The 25,332-nt window shown below is 38.6% G+C and overlaps 1 protein-coding gene and 1 pseudogene across 1 annotated transcript; both read right to left on the bottom strand.

The window, feature by feature from the left end:
- LOC137216593 (uncharacterized) overlaps positions 1 to 13,777 on the bottom strand; it is a 98,094-nt pseudogene extending 84,317 nt beyond the window's left edge.
- Positions 13,778 to 20,611: 6,834 nt separating this feature from the next.
- Positions 20,612 to 24,802, bottom strand: AGTR2 (angiotensin II receptor type 2). Its single transcript, XM_067722522.1, has 3 exons — positions 24,747 to 24,802; positions 24,535 to 24,596; positions 20,612 to 23,276 (listed from the first exon to the last, which is right to left on the bottom strand). Exon 3 carries the CDS (start codon positions 23,235 to 23,237, stop codon positions 22,149 to 22,151), a length of 1,089 nt encoding a protein of 362 aa, XP_067578623.1. The 5' UTR covers positions 23,238 to 23,276; positions 24,535 to 24,596; positions 24,747 to 24,802; the 3' UTR covers positions 20,612 to 22,148.
- Positions 24,803 to 25,332: the final 530 nt, after the last annotated feature.

Genomic DNA, 25,332 nt, shown 5'->3' with positions numbered 1-25,332 from the left:
TTATTTTTATTTTTTTATAGGGCAGGTGTGTGTTTGATTTACTGTATAAGAGAATATCAAACATTTTCCATGTTATTTTTTCTTGAGTATAGTTTCTCTTTTTCATGCCATTTCTTTTCCTCAAATGTTTAGTCACTTCTTAATTGTCTGTTCACATTTGTAGACGCAGCTCTAAAATTAAAGTCATTGCTAAAGTGTATTTCCTCAGGCTAACTAAGAACTCTTGTCCTCTTGTTCTATTAATACAAATTTCAGTAGTAGGAGTCAGCATTCCAATAGTTGTGATGTGGACAAGAAAGTGTTTGTGCATCTGGCAGGCTTTCCTAAGGAATGTAAAATTTGTTTGTTTTCTACCTTGGGGTTTCCCATCCACTTGGAACTTAACCATTACCTAGAGTAACCCCTCTTCTCTGGAATCAACACTTATTCTGAGAGTTTTTCACATTCCAGTGCCCTTTTTAAAGTGCTGTACTCCTGGCATTGGCCTGTAGGCAAATTTCTGAATCATTCCTTCTAAGTGCCAGGATTGGCACAGGTGTTCTATTCTAAAACTAACTAATGGACCCATTATCTATGGACTGTTTCCTCTAGCCTGAACTTCCTTTGATCTTGGGGTTATTTGGAGTTCTGGGGATAATCAAATTTTGTATGTCTGCTTATCCACCTCTTTTAGAAGAATGAACATTCTTCTTTTCTTTACCTATTTCTCTTTTTTTAAAAAAAATTATTTGTTTATTGGGCTGTGCCAGGTCTTACTTGCAGCATGTGGGATCTTCATTGCTGCATGTGGGATTCTTAGCTGCAGCATGCGAACACTTAGTTGAGGCATGCGGGATCTAGTTCCCTGATCAACGATGGAACCCAGGCCCCTGCATTGGGAGTGTGGATTCCTAGCCACTGGATCACTGAGGAAGTCCCTGTCCACCTCTTTAAGATGGCTGGATGTCAAGCTACAATGTACTACATCACTTATCTGTTTCCATCCACTTTATACCTTCCAGATATTTCTATTGATGACATGTTTCTAGGTGCAATAGATTTTGTTTTTGTACTCCACTTGTCATTTCATTGGGATATTGGGATAGAGGGTCTATAAATGAATGTGTTCAAGAAATAATCTGGGACTGGAAATCTTTTCATCTCCCTCATCATCTGATCACTAGTAGAATACTTCTCAAAACATTGACTTATGGTCAATGTTGATCTCAGTAGAAACAGATTTTGGCATCTCCTACAAATCACCTAAATTTATTTTAACCAAGAGTAAGGTAAAAACAAGGTTTGTTTTCCATGGTGGGGATCACCAACAGGTCGCTAAAAATGATTTGTTAAGAGCAGTGGCCACTTGAGAGGCATAGAACCAAGATGACGGAGTAGAAGGACATGCTCTCGCTCCCTCTTGTGAGAACACCAGAATCACAACTAACTGCTGAACAATCATCGAAAGGAAGACACTGGAACTCACCAGAAAAGATACCCCACATCCAAAGACAAAAGAGAAGCCACAGTGAGACAGTAGGAGGGCGCAATCACAATAAAATCAAAACCCATAACTTCTGGGTTGGTGACTCACAAACTGGAGAACATTTATACCACAGAAGTCCACCCACTGGAGTGAAGGTACTGAGCCCCACATCAGGCTACTGAATGTGGGGGTCCGGCAACAGGAGGAGGAATTCCTAGAGAATCAGACTTTGAAGCCTGGTGGGATTTGATTGCAGGACTCTGACTGAACTGGGGGAAACAGAGATTCCACCCTTGGAGGGCACACACAAAGCAGTGTGCACCTCAGGACTCAGGGGAAGGAGCAGTGACCCCAGAGGAGACTGAACCAGACCTACCTGCTAGTGTTGGAGGGTCTCCTGCAGAGGTGGGGAGTGGCTGTGTCTCACCGTGAGGACAAGGACACTAGCTAGCAGCAGAAGTTCTGGGAAGTACTCCTTGGCGTGAGCCCTCCCAGAGTCCACGATTAGCCCCACCAAAGAGCCAGATAGGCTCCACTGTTGGGTCACCTCAGGCCACACAACCAACAGGGAGGGAACCCAGCCCCACCCATCAGCAGACAGGCAGATTAAAGTTTTACTGAGCTCTTCCCACCAGAGCAGCACCCAGGTCTACCCACCACCAGTCCCTGCCATCAGGAAACTTGCACAAGCCTCTTAGATAGCCTCATCCACCAGAGAGCAGGCAGAAGAAGCTAGAAGAACCACAATCCTGCAGCCTGTGGAACAAAACCCACATTCACAGAAAGATAGACAAGAAGAAAAGGTAGAGGGCTATGTACCAGATGAAGGAACAAGATAAACCCCACAAAAACAACTAAATGAAGTGGAGATAGGCAACCTTCCAGAAAAAGAATTCAGAATAATGATAATGAAGATGATCCAGAACCTCGGAGAAAGAATGGAGGCAAAGATCGAGAAGATGCAAGAAATGTTTAACAAAGACTGAGAAGAATTAAAGAACAAACAAATAGAGATGAACAATACAATAACTGAAATGAAAACTACACTAGAAGGAATCAATAGCAGAATAACTGAGGCAGAAGAATGGATACGTGACCTGGAAGACAGAATGGTGGAATTCACTGCTGCGGAACAGAATAAAGAAAAAAGAATGGAAAGAAATAAAGACAGCCTAAGAGACTTCTGGGACAACATTAAATGCAACAACGTTCTCATTTTAAGGGTCCCAGAAGGAGAAGAGAGAGAGAAAGGACCTGATAAAATATTTGAAGTGATTATAGTCGAAAACTTCCCTAACATGGGAAAGGAAATAGCCACCCAAGTCCAGGAAGTTCAGCAAGTCCCACACAGGATAATCCAAGGAGAAACACGCCGTAACACATAGTACTCAAATTGGCAAAAATTAAAGACAAAGAAAAATTATTAAAAGCAGCAAGGGAAAAACAACAAATAACATACAAGGGAACACCCATAAGGTTAACAGCTGATTTCTCAGCAGAAACTCTACAAGCCAGAAGGGAGTGGCATGATATACTTAAAGTGATGAAAGGGAAGAACCTACAGCCAAGATTACTGTATCTGGTAAGGATCTCATTCAGATTTGATGGAGAAATCAAAAGCTTTACAGACAAGCAAAAGCTAAGAGAATTCAGCACCACCAAACTAGCTCTACAACAAATGCTAAAGGAACTTCTCTTAGTGGGAAACACAAGAGAAGAAAACGAACAACAAAAACAAACCCAAAACAATTAAGAAAATGGTAAGAAGAACATACATATTGATAATTACCTTAAACGTGAATGGATTAAATGCTCCAATCAAAAGACACAGACTTGCTAAATGGATACAAAAACAAGACCCATATATATGTTGTCTACAAAAGACCCACTTCAGTCCTAGGGACACATACAGACTGAAAGTGAGGGGATGGAAAAAGATATTCCATGCAAATGGAAATCAGTAGAAATCTGGAGTAGCAATACTCATAACACATAAAATAGACTTTAAAATAAAGAATACTACAAGAGACAAGGAAAGACACTACATAATGATCAACGGATCAATCTAAGAAGAAGATATAACAATTATACATACATATGCACCCAACATAGGAGCACCTCAATACATAAGGCAACTGCTAACAGCTATAAAAGAGAAAATCAACAGTAACACAATAATAGTGGGGGACTTTTTTTTTTTTTTTGCGGTACGTGGGCCTCTCACTGTTGTGGCCTCTCCCATTGCGGAGCACAGGCTCTGGACACACAGGCTCAGCAGCCATGGCTCACCGGCCAAGCCGCTCCGCGGCATGTGGGATCTTCCCGGACCTGGGCATGAACCCGTGTCCCCTGCATCGGCAGGCAGACTCTCAACCACTGCGCCACCAGGGAAGCCCAATAGTGGAGGACTTTAACACCTCACTTATACCAATGGACAGATCATCCAAAATGAAAATAAATAAGAAAACACAAGCTTTAAATGACACAGCAGACCAGTTAGATTTAATTGATATTTATAGGACATTCCATCCAAAAACAGCAGATTACACTTTCTTCTCAAGTGCGCATGGAACATTCTCCAGAATAGATCACATCTTGGGTCACAAATCAAGCCTTGGTAAATTTAAGAAAATTGATATCATATCAAGCATCTTTTCTGACCACAGCACTCTGAGATTAGAAATGAATTACAGGGAAAAAACCATAAAAAACACAAACACATGGAGGCTAAACAATATGTTACTAAATAACCAAGAGATCACTGAAGAAATCAAAGAGGAAATCAAAAAATACCTAGAGACAAATCACAATGAAAACACGATGATCCAAAACCTATGGGATGCAGCAAAAGCAGTCCTAAGAGGGAAGTTTATAACAATACAATCCTACCTCAGGAAACAACAAACATCTCACATAAGCAATCTAACCTTTCACGTAAAGGAACTAGAGAAAGAAGAAGAAGCAAAACCCAAAGTTAGCAGAAGGAAAGAAATCATAAACATCAGAGCAGAAATAAATGAAATAGAAACAAAGAAAACAGTAGCAAAGATCAATAAAACTAAAAGCTGGTTCTTTGAGAAGATAAATAAAATTGATAAAGCTTTAGCCAGACTCATCAAGAAAAAGAGGTAGAGGACTCAAATCAAAATTAGAAATGAAAAAGGAGAAGTTACGACAGACTCTGCAGAAATACAAAGCATCCTAAGAGACTACTACAAGAAACTGTATGCCAATAAAATGGGCAACCTGGAAGAAATGGACAAATTCTTAGAAAGTTATAACCTCCCAAGACTGAACCAGGAAGAAATAGAAAATATGAACAGACCAATCACAAGTAATGAAACTGCGATTGTCATTAAAAATCCTCCAACAAACAAAAGTCAAGGACCAGATGGTTTCACAGGTGAATTCTATCAAACATTTAGAGAAAAGCTAACACCCATCCTTCTCAAACTGTTCCAAAAAATTGCGGAGGACGGAACACTCCCAAACTCATTCTATGGGGCCACCATCACCCTGATAACAAAACCAGACAACGATACTACAAAAAAAGAAAATTACAGACCAATATCACTGATGAATATAGATTCAAAAATCCTCAACAAAATACTAGCAAAGAGAATACAACAATACATTAAAAGGATCATACATCATCCTCAAGTGGAATTTAACCCAGTGATGCATGATTCTTGAATATACGCCAATCAATCAATGTGATACACCATATTAACAAATTGAAGCAGAAAAACTATATGATCATCTCAATAGATGCAGAAAAAGCTTTTGACAAAATTCAACACCCAGTTATGGTAAAAACTCTCCAGAAAGTGGGCATAGAGGGAACCTACCTCAACATAATAAAGCCCGTTTATGACAAACCCACAGCAAACATCATTCTCAGTGGTGAAAAACTGAAAGCATTTCTTCTAAGATCAGGAACAAGACAAGGATGCTCACTATCACCACTATTATTCAACATAATTCTGGAAGTCCTAACCACGGCAATCAGAGAGGAAAAAGAAATAAAAGGAATACAAATTGGAAAAGAAGAAGTAAAACTGTCACTGACTACAGATGACATGATACTATACATAGAGAATCCTAAAGATGCCACTAGAAAACTACTAGAGCTAATCAATGAATCTGGTAAAGTTGCAGGATACAAAATTAATGCAGAGAAATCTCTTTCATTCCTATACACTAATGATGAAAAATCTGAAAGAGAAATTAAGGAAATACTCCCATTTACCACTGCAACAAAAAGAATAAAATACTTAGAAATAAACCTACCTAGGGAGACAAAAGACCTGTATGCATAAAACAATAAGACACTGATGAAAGAAATTAAAGATGATACCAATAGATGGAGAGATATACCATGTTCTTGGATTGGAAAAATCAATATTGTGAAAATAACTATACTACCCAAAGCAATCTACAGATTCAATGCAATCCCTATCAAATTACCAATGGCATTTTTTTAAGGAGATAGAACAAAAAATCTTAAAATTTGTATGGAGACACAAAAGATCCCGAATAGCCAAACAGTCTTGAGTGAAAAAAATGGAGCTGGAGGAATCAGACTCCCTGACTTCAGACTGTACTACAAAGCTACAGTAATCAAGACAATATGGTACTGGCACAAAAACAGCAACATCGATCAATGAAAGAAGATAGAGGGCCCAGAGATAAAACCACACACCTATGGTCAACTAATCTATGACAAAGAAGGCAAGGATATACAATGGAGAAAAGACAGTCTCTTCAATAAGTGATGCTGGGGAAACTCAACAGCTACATGTGAAAGAATGAAATTAGAACACTTCCTAGCACCATACACAAAAATAAGCTCAAAATGGATTAGAGAGCTAAATGAAAGACCGGACACTATAAAACTCTTAATAGAAAACATAGGAAGAACACTCTCTGACATAAATCACAGCAAGATCTTTTTTGATCCACCTCCTAGAGTAATGGAAACAAAACCAAAAATAAACCAATGGGACCTAATGAAACTTCAAAGCTTTTGCACAACCAAGGAAACCATAAACAAGACGTAACGACAACTCTCAGAATGGGAGAAAATATTTGCAAACGAATCAACGGACAAAGGATTAATCTCCAAAATATAAAAACAGCTCATGCAGCTCAATATTAAAAAAACAAACAACCCAATCCAAAAATGGGCAGAAGACCTAAATAGACATTTCTCCAAAGAAGACATACAGATGGCCAAGAAGCACATGAAAAGCTGCTCAACATCACTAATAATTAGAGAAATGCAAATCAAAACTGCAATGAGGTATCCCCTCACATCAGTTAGAATGGGCATCATCAGAAAATCTACAAAAAACAAATGCTGTAGAGGGTGTGGAGAAAAGGGTACCCTCTTGCACTGTTGTTGGGAATGTAAATTGATACAGCCACTATGGAGAACAGTATGGAGGTTCCTTCAAAAACTAAAAATAGAATTACCATATGACCCAGCAATCCCACTACTGGGCATATACCCAGAGAAAACCATAATTCAGAAAGACACATGCACCCCAATGTTCACTGCAGCACGATTTACAATAGCCAGGTCATGGAAGCAACCTAAATGCCCATCGACAGACGAATGGATAAAGAAGAAGTGGTACATATATACAATATGATATTACTCAGCCATGAAAAGGAACGAAATTGGGTCATTTGTAGAGACGAGGATGGATCTAGGGACTGTCATACAGAGTGAAGTAAGTCAGAAAGAGAAAAACAAATATCGTATATTAATGCATATATGTGGAACCTAGAAAAATGGTACAGATGAACTGGTTTGCAGGACAGAAATTGAGACACCGATGTAGAGAACAAACGTTTGGACACCAAGGGGGGAAAGTGGCAGGGGCTGTTGGTGGTGGTGTGATGATTTGGGCAATTGGGATTGACAGGTATACAGTGATGTGTATAATGACTAATAAGAACCTGCTGTATAAATAAATAAATAGATAAACAAATAAATAAAAAGAAAGTACAAAGTCAAAGTCCGCATCTCATACCCCATTCTCTCAACTCTTCCCTCAAAGGCATTTGCTGTTAAGGGTGATATATATCCTTCTATCCATTGTATATAGAATTGCTTGAGTGAATGAAAAGGCACTGTCCTTGGAATGGAATTTTAGAGTGAAAGTTTTGTGTTTTCAATTGTTGAAAGAAAATACCTACTGTATACTAAGCATTTTAAATGGACATGATCAATCCATATAAATACACAGCTAAAGTGAAGTGAGAACTCAGTCTTGCCCCATCTCCTTAACAGCGCTGGGCCAGCTCAAAGATGGTAGACCAGTACTGCCCCGAAGGGGCTTTGGAAATTTGTAGGAGAAAGGGTATTCTGTTGTCACAATGATTGGGAGGGTGGAATAAGGGGCTGGGACATTAGACGTGCTGCAGTGCATATGGCAGTCTCACCGAATGAACAATTGTCCTGTGTCCCACACAATCTACAAATATTTTGGTGGGCATTCATGTTGGTGAAGAATCTTTATTATCCTGGGCCCAGTGCCTGGCTACATTTTACATCTAAATTCATCCACAGTTTTTTTTTTTTTCCTTTGTCATATTTTTAATATACATTGAATTTTCCAGGAATACAGCCACCATGTAAATAGAGAGTTAAACGTTTTGGAAAGTTGCGTCACTGTGACATTTTAAGTCCTAAACCAACATATTTTTATTAGTCTCTATTTATAACTAGTGCATTCACAGTGATTCTATTTGTAATCTGACTATGCTACCACTATACCCAAGCTTATACATAATGATATATATGTTTATTATATAAATTACTTGCCTTTTGGTTCCTTTTATATTGTGTCTAGGGTGTGTTGTTCATATTTTTTTAAAGTATGTGTATAGTAAATTATATCATCTATAAATTCTAAAAAAAAAAGAGCAGTGGCCACTCGTGTTGGCTGAAAAAGCACATAGACTTATAGGAATGGGTAAGCCAAAGCCTGGAGCATATAAAGTTGAAAAAAGCTTTAAATTTGTGCATTTTGAGCAACATGCACTTTCCTAAACTTCTGGTCTGAGTGTAAATTCTTATATCTTTTGTGGTGGGCAGTGTTGGCAAATTGTACCAAAAATGATAATAATAATCCAATCTCATTGGCATAGCAATTCTATTCTTAGAAATGTATCATAAAAAACTAAACAAAGGTGACTTCCCTGGTGGCACAGTGCTTAAGAATCCACCTGCCAATGCAGGGGACACAGGTTCGAGCCCTGGCCCGGGAAGATCCCACATGCCGCGGAGCAACTAAGCCCGTACGCCACAACTACTGAGCCTGTGCTCTACAGCCCGTGAGCCACAACTACTGAGCCTGCATGCCACAACTACTGAAGCCCACACACCTAGAGCCTGTGCTCTGCAACAAACAGAAGTCATCACAATGAGAAGCCTGTGCACCGCAATGGAAGAGTAGCCCCTGCAACTAGAGAAAGCCCACACACAGCAACAAAGACACAAGGTCAAAAAAAAAACTGAACAAAAGAATATGTAAAAATTTAGCTACAAGGATATCAACCATAATATTACTTATTAAAGTGAAAAAATTAGAAAGAATATCAATTTAATAATTAGATATTTATTTCATTTTTTCTTTATCCTTAATAGACTTCATTTTTTTACAGCAGTTTTACATTCACAGCAAAATTGAGCAGAATATACAGAGTTCCTCTGTATTCCCTGCACTCCTCCCTTCACATGAACAGTCTCCCCCACAGTCAACACCCTGGCACCAGTGGTACATTTGTTACAATTCATTAACCTGTATTGATGCAACATTATCACTCAAAGTGCATGCTTTGCATTACAGTTCATTCGATGTTGTACAATCTGAGTTTTGACAAATATATAATTACATGTATCCACCATTACAGTAGTATTACTGCCCTAAAAATCCTTGGTGCTCTGCCTGTTCATCCCTTCCTCCCCCCCCCCCCCGCAACTCCTGGCAACCGATGATCTTTTAAGTGTCTTGATAGTTTTGCCTTTTCTGGAAGGTCATAGTGTTGGAATCATTAACATGCAGGCTTTTCAGATTGGCTTTTTTCACTTAGTAATAGGAATTTAAGTTTTTTTCATGTCTTTTCATGGCTTGATAGCTCATTTATTTTAGTGCTGAATAATATTCCATTGTCTGGATGCATTATGGTTTATTTATCAACTCACCTATTGAGGGACATCTTGGTTGCTTCCAAGTTTAAGCTACTTTGAATAAAACTGCTATAAACATGCATGAGCATGTTTTTGTGTGGATGTAAGTTTTCAGTTCATTTGCGTAAATATCAAGGCGCACAATTACAGGATCATTTGGTAATACTATGTTTAGTTTTGTAAGAATCTGCCAAATTGTCTTCCAAAGTGACTACACCATTTTGCATTCCAACCAACAATGAATCAGAGTTCCTGTTGCTACACATCCTTGACAGCATTTGGTGTTGTCATTGTTTTGGATTTTCGTCATTCTAATAGGTATATAGTGGAATCTTATTGTTGTTTTAATTTGCAATTTCCTAATGGCATATGATGTTGAGTATTTTTTCATATGCTTGCTTTCTATGTGTATATCTTTTAAAATGACCTGTCTTTTCAGACATTTTGATTATTTTTACCTGGGCTCTTCATTCTCTTATTGTTGAGTTTTAAGTATTCTTTGTATATTTTTGATAACAGTCCTTTACCAGATATGCCTTGTACAAATATTTCCTCCCAGTCTGTGACTTGTCTTCACATTTTCTTGACAGTGTCTTTCATAGAGGATCTTTGTTTAAAAAAAATTCGGGCACTTCTATGAGGTAAAATACAGCCACTTCAAAAGATACCACAGAAGAATATTAGCATGAATGTGTCCTCGCAGTGTATTGAGTGAAGCACTCAGATCTCAGATATGATGTGTGTGTGTGTGTGTGTGTGTGTGTGTGTGTGTGTGTGTTAGTTGGAGAGACATATGGATAGCTAGATAGATACATGTATTAGTCAGAGTTCTCCAGAGAAAGAGAACCAATAAGAGATTATCTATTGATCTATGTCTCTGTACCTATATATGTAAAGGGATTGGCTCACATGATTATGGAGCCTAAGTCCCAAGATATGCAGTGGTAAGCTGGAGACCCAGGAAAGCCAATGTATAGTTCCAGTCCTAGTCCAAAGGCCTGAGAAACAGGAGAGTCAATGATATAAATTCCAGTCCAAAATCTGGCAGGCTTGAGATGCAAGAATCACTGATGTTTCAGTTCGAGTCTAAAGGCAGGAAAAGACTAATGTCCCAGCTCAAGCCAGTCAGAGAGGAGGAGCTCTTTCTTGTTTGAAAGAAGATCAGACTTTTTGTTCTATTCAGGACTTCAACTAACTGGATGAGGGCCACCCATGTCAGAGAGAGCAATCTGCTTTACTCAGTCTACCAATTCAGATATGAATCACATCCCAAAACACCCTCACAGACACATCCAAAATAATGTTTGACCAAATATCTGAGCACCTCGTGGCCCAGTCATGTTCACATATAAGATTATCACAGATCCACCCTTGTCAACATGGCCCCAATACACATCTCCTTAAATCACAATTAATCACCAAATAGAGACAATAAGAAGCTCATAATTCCATTTAACATGATACAGCTATCCTGCGTACAACTGAAAACACACTAGCCTCTTTCCCAGAAGAGGAGGTAGTCCTTGAGTGATGCTTACTCTTTTCCTTGATATCTCCTAACTTAAATACCATGAAGTAAAATGAACAACAATACTTAAATACTATGATATAAAGTCAATACATCTTATACTATATGTCCAGGGAATAAGAGAGTAAAGAAAATGAAGATCAATCTATCTATCTATCTATCCAGATATACAAATGTATTCATAAGAAAATAAGGAAGAAATATTCATGACGATTACAGTCCTATGTATGTAACTGGTCATGTGTTCATAGCTGGTATTTATAACTACCTTCTCTTGCTACCCATTCTGTTATTCCCTTTGCCTTCAGCAAGCACTTCAGTTGGTCATGTTGGTTGTTTACCTGGTGGGGTGACCCAAATCTTTATTTCTGAAAAGTCTGGGCCATTAGTAGTCCTGCCTAGATTGAGTTGTTGTAGTTTTACATTGACCTTAATCAATGGTCATGGTAATAATAAGAGAAACCCTAAGGTATCTCCCATATTCCAGACATTCTCTTCCTTACCCCCATCATGAAATAGTAGTCCAATTACCCTGTAGCAGTCAGGACCAATCACCCCAACCAGCACAATAACTCCCTTCTTTGCCTCTTGATTCAGAGGCATTATGAGCCCAAAGTGGTCGGGTGGTAGTCTTAACTTGCAGTTCAGTGGAATCATGGTTGTGCCTCCTGTTGGAATCATTCCTGTCTTTGGAATTAAGACCTCTAGGTCTGCAGAGCATAAGGTCGTGTGAACAGGAAGCAAAAATTTTGGTAGAGAGTCACTATGGTTAATGGTGAGTGGTACCACTCCCATTTCCACCCCTTTTTTTCCTAGACCTGTGAATCCTGGCTATGGGAGAAACAGGACCATAAATTGAATGCTGATTCAATGCATATACAGCCTTCTGGAAAACCTTGTCCCCACCCTACAAGGTATTGCAACTAGCTGGCATTATAACTGAGTTTTCAAAAGGCCATTACAACATTCTATCAAGCTACCTGCTTCAGAATGGTGGGGAACGTGGTAAGACCAGTGAATTCCATGATCATAGGCCCATTGCTGCACCTCTTTTGCTGTGAAGTGAGTTCCTGAATCAGAAGCAATGCTGTCTGGAATACTATAATGATGGATAAAACATTCTATAAGTCCATGGATGGCAGTTTTGGCAGAAGCATTGCATGAAGGGAAGACAAATCTATATCCACAGTAAGAAAAAAAAACCACTTCTCCTTCCATCATGGAAGAAGTCCAGTATAATCAATCTGCCATCAGATAACTGGCTGATTACCCTAGGGAATAGTGCCATATCAAGATTCAGGGGCTTCCCTGGTGGCACAGTGGTTGAGAGTCCACCTGCCGATGCAGGGGACATGGGTTCGTGCCCCGGTCCGGGAAGATCCCACATGCCACGGAGCGGCTGGGCCCGTGAGCCATGGCCTCTGAGCCTGCGCGTCCGGAGCCTGTGCTCCGCAATGGGAGAGGCCACAACAGTGAGAGGCCCATGTACTGCAAAAAAAAAAAAAAAAAAATTCAGCATTGGTCTCTCCTGCTAGCAGATTGGGCATTCAGCAGTAGCCTTAGCCAGGTTGGCCTTGGTGGGTGAAAGTCCATGTTGCTGAGCCCATGAATAACCTCTATTCCTGCCACTATGACTACGTTGTTCATGAACCCTATGAGAGGGGTGGCTGTGGAAAGAGGTTGACTGGTATCCACAGGAAGCATTGTTCTATCCATTCGATTATTAAAATTCCCTTCTACTGCAGTCATCTTTTGATGAACATTCATATGGGACACAGATATTTTCACATTTTTGCCCCATTCAAAGAGTTCTATCCACATACCTCTTTCCCAAATTTCCTTGTCACCAATTTTCCAATCATGTTTCTTCCAAGTCTCTGACCATCCAGCCAAACCATTGGCCAAACTGACCATGAATCAGTATATAATCTCACATTTGGCAATTTTTTCTTCCAAACAAAGTGAACCACCGTGTATACTGCTTGAAATTCTTCCCAAGGGGAAGATCTCCCTTTATCCCTTCAGTAATGTCCCAGAGAGGGGTTGCAGTGCTACAGCTGTCCACTTTGGGGTGGTACCTGCATATCATGCAGAACTATCTGTAAATCAGGCCCAGATCTTCTCTTCCTCTAGCAGCTGATTATAGTGAACTCCCCATGAGGCTATAGGTGCAGGTTGGGAGAGAGAAAGTTGGGTAACAAAAATGGGGACTAATGGCGTTTGGTCCACTTATTCATGTAACTTACTTGTGCCTTTAGGGCCTGCTTGGACCCAATCACGTATATAACAGTTCCATTTGAATGATGGAATGCTGTTATGCACACCCAATTTTATGGCTTGGTGGGTCAGATAACACCCAGTTCCTGATGGGCAGCTCAGGTTACATGGTAACTTTGTGGCCCATGGTTAATGTTCAGTCTCTACTAAGTCCCAGTAGCAGGCCAAGAGCTGTTTCTCAAAAGTGGTGAAGATAAACGCAGACGGTGGCAGGGTTTGCTCACAAGTCCTAATGTCCCTGCTGCACTATTGATTCTGCTGGATCATATTTGCTTGACGGCCTGGACCTATCACAGAGGCTTCTCATTTTTGGGTCCTACTCAAAACTAGCAGCTTTTTGGGTCACTCACTAGGTGGCCAGGATAACACACTCAAATGAGGGATATGTTGCCTCCAAAAATCCAGTGACACCTACGAAAAACTATGCCTCTTTTTTGGTAGTAGGAGGGGTCAGATGCAACAACTTATCTTTCACCTTAGAGGGGATATCTCTACATACCCCACACCACTGGACCCATAGAAATTTTAATGAAGTAGAAAGTCCCTGAAATTTGTTGAATTTATTACCCTCTGATGGGCAAAATTCTTACAAATAAGTCTAAAATAGTTGCTACTTCTTACTAGTCCAATTAGCATAATGTCATCAATGTAATGGACCTATCTTGTGGAATGAGAAGGCATTCAAGATGTCTACAAACTAAATTATAGCACAGGGTGGAGAGTTGATATACTCCTGAGGTAGGACAATGAAGGTGCATTGCTGGCCTTGCCAACTGAAAGCAAACTGTTTCTGTCACTCTTTACTAAAAGATCTAGAGAAAAAAGCATTTGCTAGATCAGTAGCTTCCTACCAGGTACTAGGGGATGTGTTTATTTGCTGGAGAAATGAAACCATATCTGATACAGCAGCTGCAAATGGAATCTGCTCCTGGTTTGGCTTGCGACAATCCACTCTTATTCTCCAAAATCGATCTGTGTTCTGCACAGGACAAATATGTGAGTTGAATGGGGAGGTATTAGGAATCACCACCCTTGTTTATCTCACGGCCTTGATCATAACACTAATCTCTGCAACCCCTCCAGCAATGCAGTGTTGCTTTTCATTTACTATTTTTCTAGGTAGAGGCGTTGCTTCCACTTAGTCTTTCACACCATAAGGGAACTACAGGTCAGGGAACCAATGTGAGGCTGCTGAGTATATCTATTCAAATTATGCATTTTGGAACTGGAGGAATAATCACGTGATGAATTTGGGGGCTCACTGTGAGACAGACTGGAGCTAAAACTCCACTGATCACCTGACCTCTGTCTGTGGATCACAGTGACCTTTTAGGTCTTGTGGAGTTAGTGTCAGTTTAGAGTCAATGTCTAGTAGTCCCCAAAAGGTTTGATTATTTCCTTTTCCCAAATGCACAGTTACCCTGCTAAAAGACCACAGACACTTTTATGAGAGGCTGGAAGAAAGATGAACAGTATAAATATTTCATAGTGTGCTGAGGTCCTTCCTCAAGAATCATGGCCTTCCCTTCGTTTTGGGTCTGTAAACTGGCTCAAAAATATGAATTAATTTGGGAGGGGCATGACTCTTTGATTTTATGATTCAGGTTAGACATTTGTTCACTTGAACTAGAACTTTCCTGCTTGTATGGATTAAGTAAGAATTAAGAAAGTTTCCTATCTATTTCACTTCTAGGAACACCATGATCAACTAGACAATGCCACAGGTCTATGCTAGTCAGACTATTCTGACTCCTTCTTTGACTATGCTGTCCATTGTGGTAACAATACTCACCTTGCCTTTGGCAGTTGAGTGCTGCCACTTGGTCCCTGCCACCCCAGAATTCAATTACTCCCATTGCATTTAGGTTTCCCAACTGAAAAATGCAGTTCCCACTGTATGTTCTGGCCTAAAGAGAAGAGTAAGCACAGAGTTCTTCAAGGATGTCAGGGTTCAGGTCACAAATTTATATCTTATTGTATTGGTAGAAGGTATCTCTTCTGTACCCTCGCAGGGTGGGTGAGTAGATCTAAAATGACAAATCCACTTTAAAATACCTATTTCTCTAAACCTTTGAATCCCTTCCTCTACATTAGACCAAGGTAGGTCCAGCATTTCTAACTTGCTCACTTTGGTCTGCCTTTTGGTCCATGTTTTAGCCAACCAACCAAACTGTCAGAGCCTTTTCTAACTCTCCAACCTGTAACATTAAATGCAGAATCTTTGATTAGCGATCACGTATCCATAAATTTGGGCTGATCCAACTTTATATTCCTTCCACCATTATCCCACACCTTTGATATCCATTCCTACCCATTTTCTCCAGACATCTGTCTGCATAAGATAGAAAACTCAAGTAGTTCTTTTGGAGTAGAGTGCACCTCCCCATGGGTCACAGTTTGTGTCTCACTTTTAGAGTCCTGCTGGAACTTGAATCTAGTTACAGAACTAGAAGCAACGATTGGTGATGGAGTGGGTCCTGAGGAGACTCAGAATTCTTTTGCATGGCAACTACCTCAGGAGAAGCCATTACAGTTTCCTCAGGTAATGCTGGATTAATCCCCTCAAATGCGGGTAAAGAGGCTGCTACCACTGAGGGTTGAGAGACTTCTTCCACTGGCAAAGAATACTTGTCAGAATTTAGGAGCTCAATGTCCTCAGCTTCATCAGGGTCTTCCCACACATCCCCATTCCAATTTACAGGATGTCATTCTTTCCCAATCAATGCCCTCATGTTAAACCACAGACCATGTGAGACTGGGAGTTCAGTTTGCATTGTAATTTAACCAATTGCCAGAAGAGGTACTGCATTTGATTTTCCCTTGAACTGGGAATTCAAATCTCTGAGCTCATTTTTTGCTTTCCCCACTTTGTCCGGCAACATCAGATCTTCCTCTTCTTAAAACGTCATCAGTCCTATCAGATTAGAACTCCATCCTTATGACTTCATTTAACCCTAATGACTTCCTAAAAGCTCTACTCCAAATATAATCACATTCAGGGTTGGGGCTTCAACATGTGAATTTTGGGAGACACAATTCAGTTCATAACAATAGATAATAGCATACTCAATGAGACCATTTCAAATTATTATCCACAAATATTTCAAGTTGTTAAGACATCAAGAAACACTGCAGTGGATTTGTTGTTGTTGTTATAGGAATGATCACTTCAGTGGTAATGAATGTAGAGCAAGTAGGGATCCATTTTTCAGAGAAAAGGCTACAACTGGAAATTTGAGGGCTTGGCAATGGTCTGGTGGTTCCAGGCAATTGGAACTGTGCCAACTGTATCCCATACGTATTGGTATATTGACCTTGGGAATTTTTTGGGAAGAGGCAATTGGCAAAGGGGCCTTCTGAGAGGAAGGGAATCAAGTACTAGACCCTTTTTCTAAGAAGTTCAAAGTTTGCTTGCAGTATATCTTATGCCCTGAGGTGTCGCTTACTAACGTGATCGTTTAAGAAGCAACATCAGTTTTACTACCCACCCCCTCTGCCAACCAGGGGTACTCATTTTTATTGAGAAGAAGTTTGAACTGTGACTTCAACTGCATATGAGAGCTTCATTTAAGAAAGGAGAGGATTGGTTCCTGGTGTCAGGGAGGAATAAATTTTTCTCTACTCTTCTAGGTTCTTTTGGCTGGTCTAAGAATTAAATTGACATGAGTAGGTTAACATGAGAAAATCAAACAAAAGTTTAATAACATGTATATATGAGAGAGACCCAGGAGAACTGAGTAACTTGCCAAAATGGCTGAAGCCATCGCCTTAAATATCATCTTCAGCTAGAGACAAAAGGGGATGTTAGGAATAGGGGTTTGGGACTTCAAAGGGAAGGAAGGCAATTTATATGGAGATGGAAAAGCAAATGTTTGGTAAATAAATGTATGCTAGGCCAGGCAGAGACAGTGGGAGACAGAGAGGAATTGTAACAAACAGACTTCGCTAGGTTCCTCCCTGTCTACACACCTAGTTCATAGTATAATTATCTATGGTAATATCTCCCTTCCTGGAACAGGTCCTATATCTACATTCTTTAGGCATTTAGGGAGAAGGTCAGAGTTTGTTTCTGAGTTTTTTGGGCCTTGATTGTTCTCAGCTCAAAATAACCCGCATGCCAAAGAGACATTTCGAGGTGGCAAGTTTTGCTCCCCTACGCTGGTATGGCATGTTCCTCCTCCTGGATTTCTGTTGATCCCTCCTGGCTCCATGAAGATGCGAAAACAAATAAAGATGTGTTTGAGACCTTGTCTACTGTGGCATGCATCATATATAGGTGAGTGTAACACTGGAAGAAGAAGCTTCCTTTTTCTTTCTCTTACACTCTATCAGATGGCTTGTGTAGATCACTTGGAAACTCCTTAATGTGTACAGGAGTCTGTCCCAGTCGGAACTGGTACCAGTCAGTGTGGAACAGTCTGAACCATCTGTTCTTATGTGGACCAACTGATATATAATGTAGCAAAAACAGCAGCAGAAAGTGGGCGAGAAGTCTTATCAGATTTTCCAATATTTTCTCCCACTGGGCAATAGTAACCGGGTTTGATCTCTTGGATTGTTTAAAGCCCTGAAGATTTGGGACTTATCATAGGAAAGGAAGACCCAACAAGGGAAGAAACAATATTTTCCAGTAAACCAGTTGGGAGTTTGGGATCAAAATATTTTAAATATTAAGAAAAATGTACCACAGGATGATGAAGGGTATATCCATTAGATAATAGATGAAAAGAGAAAGAAATATGGATATGGATAAAGAGATTTTATATATATATATATAATATACATATATATATAGTATCCATATATATAGTCACACAGTATACACAGTATCTATCTATCTACCTATCTATGTCTATATTTATATTTATAATTTTACCTCATGCAACTAACAGTCATTATGTCTGTGGCTAATTTTTATCCATACAGTTAAGTTTTTCAACAAGAGAGTATTGATTCTTAATAAGAAATACATATAAATTATTTTTAATTTTAAAAAGAATGCTCTCTTCCTAGAAGAAAGAATTTCAAAAAGAAAGATTTCTCATTCTGAGGATGTTAACCCTTTGTAGATATGTTTGTGCAAGTGAGAGTCAATGTTTAGAAGGCTATTCAACTCAGCTGTAGGCCACTGGTTTTTTGCAGGAAAAGTGATTATGTTTTGTGATAGCATATGGATTTCTGTTATTTTATGTGAATCATCATTGTTGATGTAATTCATCTAGGAGTTAACAAAATAATTAAGTGCTACATTTTCCTTATTATCTCAATCCATTCTTGCTTCAGTCACCTCATGTGGTTAACTCAGCTTGTCAAGTTTGGATTTTTCTTTTGTTGATATGTCAGGCCAGCAAACAGTTTCCCACTCTCAGATCCCTGTGGATAAAAAAAAAAGAAAAGTCAAAATAGAATGTGCTTTCCTTTAGATTGTCCTCTCATTTTGCTACAGACCTCAAAAGATCAGAAAAAAAAAAGGGATTTTTCCCAAACATTTTATTTAGCAGATCTAATTTAGGGATATAAAATGTAACAATAATTAACACTTGGCTTTCCATAATAAAAATATATATGTTTTGCAAATTGTGAGAGATGAACTTCTCTGGTAATCCTGTATAATCTTATTTCACAGAGCTGGCATTTGTGTCAACAGTTTTGTTCCTCAAAAGAAATGTTTGAGGTGTCAGTCTTGCTTTGTGTATGGGGGTAGAGGGGGCAGCAGCGGGGGCAGGGAGTAGTGGTTACTTCATGTAGTTCTGTAGAGCATGGAGCACAAGAAAAGGGCAGTGGAGAACCAGGAGGAAAGCCTCATCAATTTGCCTCCTCTCTTTTTCTCCATACGTACAAATATACCACCTGTCCAGTGCTCTAGTATTGCCGTGGTCAGGGACATACAAGCAGTGTGGTCTGGGGGGAAAGTTGAAGGACTGAGCAAGACTGTCTCTGAAATATCTGCTTGGTAGCCTAAGATTCATTTAAACTACTAAATATCTCTATTAGGATTACCCAGATCATTGGTCAGAGGCAAACATGAAGATGAATAGGGACACACTTGTGCCTCAGTATCCTTATATGTAAAATGAGAATAATTGAGTCGTTGTGGGAATAAAATGGGATAATAAAATACTTACAGTAGTATATATCATATAGTGCTCACAGAATCGTAGCTATTATTGTTATTATTATGTGGTTCTTGGGCGTTATGTGGGTGAGGTGAATAAAGGTGGAACCATGGAAAGGAAAGGGGATTAGGTAATACCTGGAAATGATACAAACAAAATGAGAAGAATACAGTTTCATTTGCTATCTGAGAAACTTACCTGAAGTTTACATTTTCAAAGAAAAAAGAGGACATTTATACCTTTGTATACTCCTGCAATCAGAGTTCACATGTTTGTGTACCATCTTCTTAATGACATTTCTTCTTAGTCCCAGGAAAGACCACTGGAGTCCAAGCCTCAGAGAATTACTTAGGGCTCAAAACTGGGCACCTAAGGAAGTGGAGGCCAGGCTTAAAATCCCAAGAACTAGGGAAATAATTCTCTTCATTAAGGGAACTCCCAGGGGAGGGAGGTTTGTATTATAATTAGTATAATCATTGTTATCCTGGTAGAGGAACTGACATGAACTAATGTTGGAAGCTGAGTAGGTGTTCGTCAATTGAATGAGAGACCCTGAGGGCGGGGTGGTTGGAGGGGTGTTCAGGAAGAGAGAATTATGTGAGCCAAAGCAGACAGGTGTGAGCGAGCATTAGGCTTGAAAAAAAGCAGTTTAAGTCCTTTTGTGATGCTTGAACACAGAATGCAAGAGAGAGATGGCAAAGAGAAAAAAAGCCAGCGAAGCAGGGAAGAATCAGATTTCCGGTGGTCTTGTAGACTGTAACAAGAAATCTGGATTTTCCTTTCATAATTAATAAGGTTTTATGGCTGAAGACTCAAGAGCGGGAGACTAGAAGAGTATAGCAAGAAGCCAGATAAGGAATGATGGGGGCTGAAACTAAGAAATATCAGTGGGGACTGTAAGGAAGGTAAGGATACAAGAGAAGGTAAGAATCCATAAGTGGAGGTAGTTACAATAAAAACGTAAAGCACACATGATCTTCCAATTAAAGATTTTATTTAATGAGATGTTTTACAAAATTATTTAAAATATGAAGTCATGTTTGCTTATACATTTAGCTATTTGTTTTTATTGATAATAATAGATTACATGAAATTAGGACTTTCCCAGAAAGTGGAGCCAGAGTATTTTTGGATCTATAGCCCTGGAATCCGGCAAAGACACCAAGCTTCTGTAACTTTATTTCTACCTCAGAGGTCAGTATTGGTCTAGGAAGGTCCTAGATAACCTGATATAATATGGGGCTGGTGCAGAATGAAATCTCTAACTTCTAAAATTAAGATGAATACTCTAAGTTAACTCTAGGTACCTCACTCAGTTTCAGGCACTCCTCAAACTTTGGAGTTCTGATAGTGTTGAAAGGAGATCTATGGACCAGTGATTGGTATAGAAGAGTTCCGCAGAATTCTATAAATTCTGGAACAAGCAGTATCCATAGGTATAGGTTAAGTCTACCCCATGGTCTATATTTTCAAAGCCACATTGCATTGCCCTGACAGGTTTGTTGTGTGACACCAAACGTGTCATTTGCTGGATCTCTTTGTCCTCCTTGGGTGTCAAAATTCCATTTTGACATAATCTTTTCCTATGCCCATTAAGGGTTTATTCCAAAGTAAAGAGTTAAATAAGCCACCCAGATATTTTGGGAAGCAACCCAGAACCAAAGCATCAATAATAAAACTCAAGTCAACTTCCTATATATCAAAGCACCACATCCCAAAGGTCAAGGATGTAAAAAATGACCTTTACATTTTATACACTAAACACTGTTTAGTTATTTTCAAAAAATTATCAGAGAACATAGAAACCTTCAAACAGTAGTTAGATAGAAAGTTTAAAAAGTGTTTATTCAGACTTTAGTGAACAAATATTTGTTTATTGCAAATCTATGTTATTATACATTTTACTTCCTATAACTCTAAATAAAAGCTAAAATGTAGGAGTACATGTGATCTAATCTATATTCCTAACCCTACTCAATAAGTAGCTATACCTTAAATACAAACTTATGCTCAAGCGAAATATAAAAGGATTATTATTTATAATATAAAGTAGAAGGCATATGCCTAGAGCCTGAATAACTGGTACCAATCTATTGTAGTACACTGCACTTAGAAGTGCTCATTGATTTTAGCATAATGTCTTGTAAATAGTGCAGTGAGTTAAAAGACCAGCCTTGGTTCAAGAGGAAAGCTTGATGAAAATGGATCTAAGAACTAATAAAAACTCCAGCATATTTCAAGGAGAAATCTGAAACTCCAAATCATCATTCATAACTTCCTATTAATTATAATTGGAGATAAATTCCCAGTTACTTCTCAGTTTTGGGTACATCTCCCCAGTGACAGTCTAGTACAGATAGACCAGAAAAAAAAAAGGTGGGCAATTCTTGAAAGTCACTGGAGGATAAAACTTAGAGTTACATTTGGTTTCCTGTTCTAGAAGAGTGAGAGAAGATTACATGAAAGGGAAGAACTTGTTATTTTACTAAAGCCGTTAAAAGATAATTCAGGGAGATCTCAAACCAAGTAACCATGTTGATAACATGCATTCCACTCTCATGTTTAAGACACAAAGGTCTCCATTTCTCTAAGGGAACTACTTTTTCGGCATGACACACTCTCTCTCTTGCCTTGGAGCCAAGTAATCGGAACCCTAAACACACGGCGGAGCTTCTGTTGGAACCGGTTTCCAACAAAACAATACAAAAAGGGATTAATGCAGCTGTTGGTGAATCCCAGGAGGATGGCAAAAGGAAGTGCCAGGTCAATGACTGCTATAACTTCACAGCTATTAATGACACCCATCCAGGCCAGAGCATCCAGGAAGGTCAGAACATGGAAGGGAAGCCAACAGATGATGAACGCCAGAACAACAGCAGCTGCCATCTTCAGGACTTGGTCACGAGTTATTCTGTTCTTCCCATAGCTATTGGTCTTCAGTAGGTGTTTTCTGATTCCAAAATAGCATGTTGCTATGAATATTAAAGGGATAATAAAACCAAGGATATTTTTCATTAAGGCAATCCCAGCTGACCATTGGGCATACTTCTCAGGTGGGAAAGCCATAATGCAAGCATTCACTCCTAAATATTCAATTGTTCTGACATCTCGGAAGTAAAATGTTGGCAATGAGGACAGACAGGCCATACACCAAACAAGTGGAACTATATAAGATGCTTGCCAGGGATTTCTTCTTTGAGACAGAAAGGGGTAGATGACAGATTGGTACCTATCAACACTCATGCACGTGATAAAAAAAATGCTTGCAAACATGTTCAGGGTCAGGAAAGAACCAAAAACTTTACACATTACAGGTCCAAAGAGCCAGTCATATCTGTAAGAATAATAGGTTGCCCAGAGAGGAAGAGTAGCCAAAAGCAGTAAGTCAGCCACAGCCAGGTTGAAGATGTAAATGCTGGAAACCTTTTTAGGACCCTTTTGACAACAAAACAGTGTAACCACGATAGTATTGACAAGAAATCCAACCACAAAAATAATGTAGTAGAGAATAGGAATTGCATCTAAATGCTTATCTGATGGCTTATGGGAGCAGTTAAAGGTAGACTCATTGCCAGAAATGTTCACAAGTCCGACGTGAAGACTGCTGGTAATGTTTTTGCTGATGGTGGCAAGGGTGAAGTTGTCCTTCATATTGACTGAAATGTCAGCAGCTCCTAATTCTTACACCTTCTGGGGGAAAAAAAAAACAACAAAAAAACCCAACAAAAACCTCTCAGAGCACATACAGAATTTAGGACATCATCACGTCATTAGCATTTTAAAAGTTTGTTGAAAGCAAAAAATGGTGGCTGGTTATAGACAATATTGGGAAACGGAAGCATGCCTTATGAAATAAGAATGGATTTTACTTCTTGAAGAAGAAAAGAGAGTTTTCTCAATAATACCAAGAAGCATCAAGACTGAAAATTCTGAACAAAACTACATTTTGCCCATCTTTTCTATTATGTTGTGAAAAGGTTTAAAGAAAATTAATATTTCAAAAGGTTAGCCAGAATAGGAAACGCGTGAAACAAGAAGGAACTAAGAAATAAGACAAGTTAGCATTTCAAAAACACTTGAGCACATATCTCACTCTATATACTTTCTAGAAACCACACTGCTGCCTGCTATTGCGTAGAGAAATGCCTTATTCAAGTAACTAATTATATACAAATCATTCCAGCAATGGAAAATATAAGTAACATAAACTATGGAAAAAATAAGTAAGTGTACAAAAGATTGAAAGAGAATATGCAAAAAGGAACATATTGGGATGGGGGATTATGGTTGGTTTTTGCTGATTAAAAATAATTCCTTTAGTTCTACTTTTCCATTGTTTTCACAATAATAATATAATTACGAGGTAGATATGGAACATGTGCATATTTTTAAAAGCCCCCATCACATTTTAATAGAGACTATTACTTTTACATATAGATACTTAAGTTTAATCCATTTAAAAGAAAATCTATTTTCTTTTGCAATTAGGAAAAGAAAAAGAAAAAAATAGCCAAATCTGATTTAGGGTCAAATAGAAAAAGTTATATTGCTCAATGAAATAAGAATTGAATATCAATGATTAATCATGATATAATTGTATCATTTTTTCCTTTGCTATTTTAGTTTAACACAACTAAGTAGTAACAGTGCTACTTGGCTCTCAAATGTTATGATCAATATTCAGGGTTTTGTGATACTGTTAGTTTTAGTAGCAACTTTATTTTAAAACAAAAGAAAATTAGCTGAAGATAAACACAGTAAAGGAACAGCTATTCCTTTAGATAGTTTCAAAACACAGATAAATAAACTACTCAGTGAAAATGTAATCAGCAAAGAATCTCCTAATAAACAGCAAACTTACAATTTTTGTCTAAAGCTTATTCTTTCGTAATCTTGACCTAACAAATTAACATGAAAGAATCTAAAATAAACCCACTTGAAGACTTACTCGTTGTTGGAGTTTAAAGCTTAGTTATCATAAATCAGCTTGCCTAGTTCCTAAGTGCACCCCTGTAAGAGAAACAGCAGTTAAATAATTTAGGAGTTTTGCAAAATAGTGTTAAAATACAGGAAAAAGGAAAAGTTCATCCATAAAAAATATTTTCATTTAATGTATGTTCTACTTTCCAAACAGAGTATATATAAATTGTGCAGACCTACCTTAAAAATTCAGGCTGAAAATGCTTTTAATTCTGTGCTTATTCGTTCCCTTAGACTCGGGGACGTAATAGCACCAGATCTCTGGTTTCCTTCTTATATGTTCGGTCTGTCCACTGGGAGCCTTCAACCTACATAATTCTAGGGCTGACTTATGAACACTTGCCAGTTTTCCAGAGTTTTTTTTTTTTTTGGCTGCAAAACATTAATCTGAAATTCTCACTGTCTCCAATCATAACAGCTCATTCAAATAAATCTCAAACAAAAAAATGAAGTTTCCACAAATGTGTTAGAGAATTTTGAAGTCAGTGGCTTACTTTAAAAGAAGAATATAATTATTTGCAGAATTTTCTCTTTCTTTTACCCTGATACTGGCATTCTAAAATGAGTTAAGGAGTGGAGACTAGGGAATTTATTCTAGTAGTAGAATCTTTGTCCATCAGCATCTTTCGCAACCTTCATTAATTTTTGAAAAATTTACCCCTGCTTATTAAAGAACAGCAGCAACTTCACTTGAAGTCTAAAATTTCTCTCTTGCTTTAAGCAATTTTTGTTGGCTTGTTGCTGGAGAGGTGGTGATAGTAGGGAT

The sequence above is a fragment of the Pseudorca crassidens genome, chromosome X (assembly GCF_039906515.1).
Source record: "Pseudorca crassidens isolate mPseCra1 chromosome X, mPseCra1.hap1, whole genome shotgun sequence".
In the NCBI taxonomy this organism is placed as follows: domain Eukaryota; kingdom Metazoa; phylum Chordata; class Mammalia; order Artiodactyla; family Delphinidae; genus Pseudorca; species Pseudorca crassidens.
This window is presented reverse-complemented; position numbering and strand designations above follow the sequence as displayed.

Coding starts and splice junctions, on each gene's coding strand:
- AGTR2 (XM_067722522.1), bottom strand. CDS start 23,237: ATGAAGGACAACTTCACCCTTGCCACCATCAGCAAAAACATTACCAGC.